The sequence below is a fragment of the Equus przewalskii genome, chromosome 13 (assembly GCF_037783145.1).
Source record: "Equus przewalskii isolate Varuska chromosome 13, EquPr2, whole genome shotgun sequence".
NCBI classification, from domain to species: domain Eukaryota; kingdom Metazoa; phylum Chordata; class Mammalia; order Perissodactyla; family Equidae; genus Equus; species Equus przewalskii.
In genome coordinates this window covers 41880436-41885616 of record NC_091843.1, presented here as the reverse complement: position 1 = coordinate 41885616, position 5181 = coordinate 41880436, and the positions used below count along the sequence as shown (strand labels likewise).

The 5181-nt window shown below is 53.3% G+C and overlaps 1 protein-coding gene across 1 annotated transcript; it reads left to right on the top strand.

The window, feature by feature from the left end:
- Positions 1-370: 370 nt before the first annotated feature.
- Positions 371-4730, top strand: SOWAHA (sosondowah ankyrin repeat domain family member A). The gene has a single exon (XM_008512579.2). The coding sequence runs from the start codon at positions 990-992 to the stop codon at positions 2697-2699; it is 1710 nt and encodes a 569-aa protein (XP_008510801.2). The 5' UTR covers positions 371-989; the 3' UTR covers positions 2700-4730.
- The last annotated feature ends 451 nt before the right edge of the window (positions 4731-5181 follow it).

Here is a 5181-nt window from a genome sequence, read left to right as displayed (position 1 = left end):
CTGGCACAAACTAGATGGTGAACAAATATTTGTGGATTAAAAGAAGTTTTTAAAACAGCATGATTCCAATTTTGCTTTCTTATTTTAAAGCATAAACATATATACATATGTGTATGGGGAGGGGAGAAGAAAATATTTCCCAATATTAAGTGATTTCAAGTGACATTTTTCTTCCTTTGTTTTTCCTGTGGTTTTAGTCCCAAAATTCGATGTGAAAATGTATTAATTTATCATGAGATATTTTTTTAAACGTCTCTTCTAAACCTGGGGTAACACACATTGCCACGCACAGCGAATTGTCTTTGCTGCAAATTGCATGAAGCTGTTTTCCTGCATGAAACGCAATAGACGATTGGAGAGCTATTGATGGTCTTGAAACAAATTGCTTTATTATTTATTTATTATTTTAAAATAACTGCCCAGTATTTTGTGGTGGTTAAATATTTCTTAAAGGAATAAAAATCCTTGCCTCGCCGGTCGACCGCGGCATCCCCGGGGAACACGCCCACCTAGCAACTCGGAGCCGCGCTGAAGCGCGGCACTGCGCCTTTAATTCCCGGATTAGAGGGGGGTGGAGAGTTTCCACTCCCTCGCTCCCTCCGCGGCGGTGGTGGCTGCAGTCACCTGTAAGGCGAGCACCGCGCGCGGAGGATGGAGCCCGGCGCCCATTGGACAGAACATACGAGCAGAAACCTACCCCGAAGACTGGGGGCCCGGCGGGGCGGTGGCGGTGGGTGTACGCCGCGGCCCCCGGCGCCTTCCTCCTGGAGACACCTCGGCCCCGTAGCGTGGGCGTGACCGAGGTCCAGCTCCGGGGACACGCCTATCTGGCCTCGGTGAAAACGATCAGGTGAGCAGGACCGAGGCGGACGTGACTCCCAGAACCCTCCTCCGGCGCGTCCCAGGGGCTGCTGCGACGTCCACCGGCCCCAGCAGCCGCGAACCGGCGGGAGGGGGCGGCTCCCGCTCCCCTGCGGAGGGCACTGACCATGGCGCTGGCCGCGGCCGCTGCCGCTGCGGCCGCCGGGGTGAGCCAGGCGGCGGTGCTGGGCTTTCTGCAGGAGCAGGGCGGGAAGGTGCGCAACTCGGAGCTGGTGAGCCGCTTCAAGCCGCTGCTGGATGCGGGCGACCCGCGCGGCCGCGCTGCCCGCAGGGACCGCTTCAAGCAGTTCGTGAACGACGTGGCCGTGGTGAAGGAGTTCGACGGCGTCAAGTTCGTGGTGCTGAGGAAGAAGCCGCGGGCCCGGGAGGGAGCAGAGCCCCTGCCGCCCTGCGTGCCGCCCAGCACCCCCGGGGCACCAGCCCCTCCGTCGAAGATCACTTGCGTCTCAGAGGGGGAAACCGCTGCCTCGGGGGCTCCATCCTTGGCCTCGGCGCATCAGTCGGTGGAACCACCTGAGGACCCGGCCCCGCCATCAGAGCCCCAGGACACCCCCGGGCCTCCGGCCTCTGAGCCCACTCAGCCAACCGGGGAGCTGCTGTTAGACCTGGTCCAGCAGTCGGGGGGGCCCTCCGACCGCGAGATTCCAGCCTTTGAGCTAACCCAGCCCTCCGATGGAGTCTCTGCAGACGTGGCCCCACCGTCTAGGGCACCATCGGAGGAGGCCTTACCCCACGCCGAGCCGCCAGATCCGGAACCTGAGCCTGGGGCGACGAAAGAGCCCCCGCCACCCCCTCCGCGCGCCGCGCCGCCGCCGAAGCCCTGCATGCTGCCGGTGCGCTGCGTCCCGGGCCCCGCCGCGCTCCGGATCCGGGCGGAGGAGCAGGGCCTGCGCAGGCAGTTGTCGGAGGAGCCGAGCCCGCGAAGCTCCCCGCTGCTGCTACGGCGGCTTTCCGTAGAGGAGTCCGGCCTGGGCCTCAGCCTGGGCCCTGGCCGCTCCCCGCACCTGAGGCGCCTGTCGCGCGCCGGCCCGCGCCTGCTGAGCCCCGACACCGAGGAGGTGCCCGCCGCGCCGCCGCCGTCCGCCGTGCCCCTGGAGCCCGCCGAGCACGAGTGGCTAGTGCGGGCGGCAGGTGGCCGCTGGACCCCTCAGCTGCACGGGCTGCTGCTGCGGGACAGCGGCCTGGCGGCCAAACGGGACTTCATGTCTGGCTTCACGGCCCTACATTGGGCCGCCAAGAGCGGCGACCGCGAGATGGCGCTGCAGCTGGTGGAGGTCGCGCGGCGTGGGGGCGCGCCAGTCGACGTGAACGCGCGCTCGCATGGCGGCTACACGCCCCTGCACCTGGCGGCGCTGCACGGCCACGAGGATGCCGCCGTGCTGCTGGTGGTGCGCCTCGGGGCGCAGGTGCACGTGCGTGACCACAGCGGGCGGCGCGCCTACCAGTACCTGCGGCCCGGCGCCTCGTATGCGCTGCGCCGGCTACTCGGCGACCCCGGCCTGCGAGGCTCTACCGACCCCGATGGCACTGGCGGTGGCAGTCTTGCGGCCCGACGCCCGGTGCAGGTGGCCGCCACCATCCTGAGTTCCACCACCAGCGCGTTTCTGGGCGTCCTGGCTGACGACCTGATGCTCCAGGACCTGGCTCGCGGCTTGAGGAAGTCGAGCTCTGTCAGCAAGTTCTTGGGTGCCTCGCCCTTGGCTCCTCGTAAAAAGACAAAGACCCGTGGTGGCCTGCCGGCCTTTTCGGAAATCTCTCGTCGACCCACTCCGGGGCCCTTCGCTGGTCTGGCGCCCAGCCTGCCCCCAACAACCTGATGGTCCCTGAGGCTACGGCCTTGTTGATCTTATCAGGCCTGCCCCTCAGTCTAAGCCTGCCCAAGATGGCGGCCCGACACCTGCGGCTGCATCCTGTTTCCAGCTTTGTCCACTGCCGCCTCTTTTACCCAGGTGGGCCTACACCTCTAGCTTCTGTCTGAAGCTTGACATATTTCCAGAGATGGCGTTCGGGATGCCAGTGAGAGCCTCATACGAAGAACGCCAAAAGTCAGGCTTGAACTTTGGAGGAGACTTGAAATTTAGGATCCCACATTAAGGGGCAGCAGCTGGTCTGGCCCCTTGAATGAGTTAATCCAATGCTTCTGCATCTATACGCTCCCAAGCCAGAATTAGAGCAAGGGTCTCTTTAAATGCGTGATGTCGGGTTGTTTGTCAGCTTTAAGATATGTAGTGATTTTGTAATTTGATGCTTTTATCACGTTTTTAAATTGAAATGAGGTAAAAACTTTCATAGCCTTTTGAAATTATATTTTTCCATTTTTAGGCAAAATGCTCAGACATTTTCAATCTTTTGCTAAATATTTTGAAATTCTATTAAAAAAATAAATGATCAAGATCTAAAGGAAATTAGTCCCAAGTAACTAAACCCTTAAACATTTATCTACCTCATTTTAGGCAGTCAAGATTCTAGAGTCTTGAACATAGAATAACCATTGTGACCATTGTGAATGTAATTAATTCAGTTGTACTGTGAATGCTAAATATTAGGAAACAAGTGCAACTTGGGAGTAAAGGTGATTTAATGGGAGAAAAGAGACATTTTGGCAAATACTTTTAATTTTGGGTTGTCTATGGTGAAATATAAATATGTGTCTTCGGCACTGTTGAGTGGTTATTTTGATTTGGCATGAATATTTAATTTTTTTAAAGTGTGATTTATTTGTGAATTGCACCACTGTGCCCTGTTTCGGAACCTGTGGTTTTCCATCTGAGCCTTTCAGTGCAGTAAGTGAATATTTAAAGAAAAATGTAACAGCATTACACCAGAAAAATAACTGGTAAATAGTAATGGGTGTAATTAAGAAGCAACTACATTAGGGGGCCACCCTGTAGCGGAGTGGTTAAGTTCTCCTGCTGGGCTTCTGCGGCCCAGGGTTTTGCTGGTTTGAGCCTGGGCGCGGACATGGCACCACTCATCAAGCCATGCTGAGGTGGCATCCCACATAGCAGAACTAAAAGGACCTACAACTAGAATATACAACAATATGCTGGGGGGCTTTGGGGAAAAGAGGAGGAAAAAAGAAATGCCACGCTAAATGAAGTTAAATAAATTTATGTAAAAAGAAGTAATTATATGAAAGTTCTGTACAAACAAAAAGTATGTGATAACCTTTTTTTTTTTTGAGGGAGATTAGCCCTGAGCTAACTACTGCCAAGCCTCCTCTTTTTCTGAGGAAGGCTGGCCCTGAGCTAACATCCATGCCCATCTTCCTCTACTTTATATGTGGGATGCCTACCACATCATGGCGTGCCATGCAGTGCCATGTCCGCACCCGGGATCCAAACTGGCGAACCCCGGGCCGCCCAGAAGCGGAATGTGCAAACTTAACCACTGCACCATCGGGCCGGCCCCAATAACCATTTTTTAAATCCACTTGAAAGAAGACAACTTCTTCCAAAATAGCAAATGCAGAATCTCTTTGCTCAGTGACCTTAGAAGGCTGGCTTAACTTCTCTGGACCTTTGCTTCTATCTGTAATGGAGCAGGTTTGCAGATACTGCCAAGATTTCCCAGGTTCAACATAGTGTAGTTATTATAATGGCTCTTCTGTTTTAAAGATGTGGAATCTGTTTGCTCACTCAACCCCTTTTTATTCATATTGTGATAATGCTCTGCTTTTGCAAATTGTGTTTGCATGTCATTAGTTACATCAAATAGTTTTTGTGGTACAGGATAGTGGGGTTCCCCTCCCATATATATGTATCACTGAGGCCTCTGAAATTATTTAAGGCAGTCCCTCATGGAATGTTTTGATTTAAGCAATGAAATAAACAGCCTCCCATTTTGTTCCTGCTTGTGCGATGATGTACTTCCCTTAAACATTCTACAGCTCTTGCTGCTGTATTTTTCTTTTCTATCTACTTAATTTCTTCTTTTTCTCCTCATCCTTCTTCTGCTTCTTTCAAGCATTCTATTATTGAAAGAGTTTGGATTGCTCTGCAAAATAAAGGAGTCAACCACACACATATGGTAGCCAAAAACTGTACATACGTAGGCCCTGATCTGACCCTTCCCGCATTCCTTGCCTGGAACTCTAGCTAAGCTGCATAAATTATTTTAAAATGCAAATTAAATCTTCTGCCTCTGTAGAAAAATTGTGGGAGGCAATAATTATAGCAGTATGAGTAGCTGAAGGTCTAGAAGACAGAATCAAATATTAGAGATTTTCCATGGTAAAAGAGAGGCTTGACTGAGACTAGGTAACAAAGGTCACAAACACAGGTATGAGCTGCCTTGAGA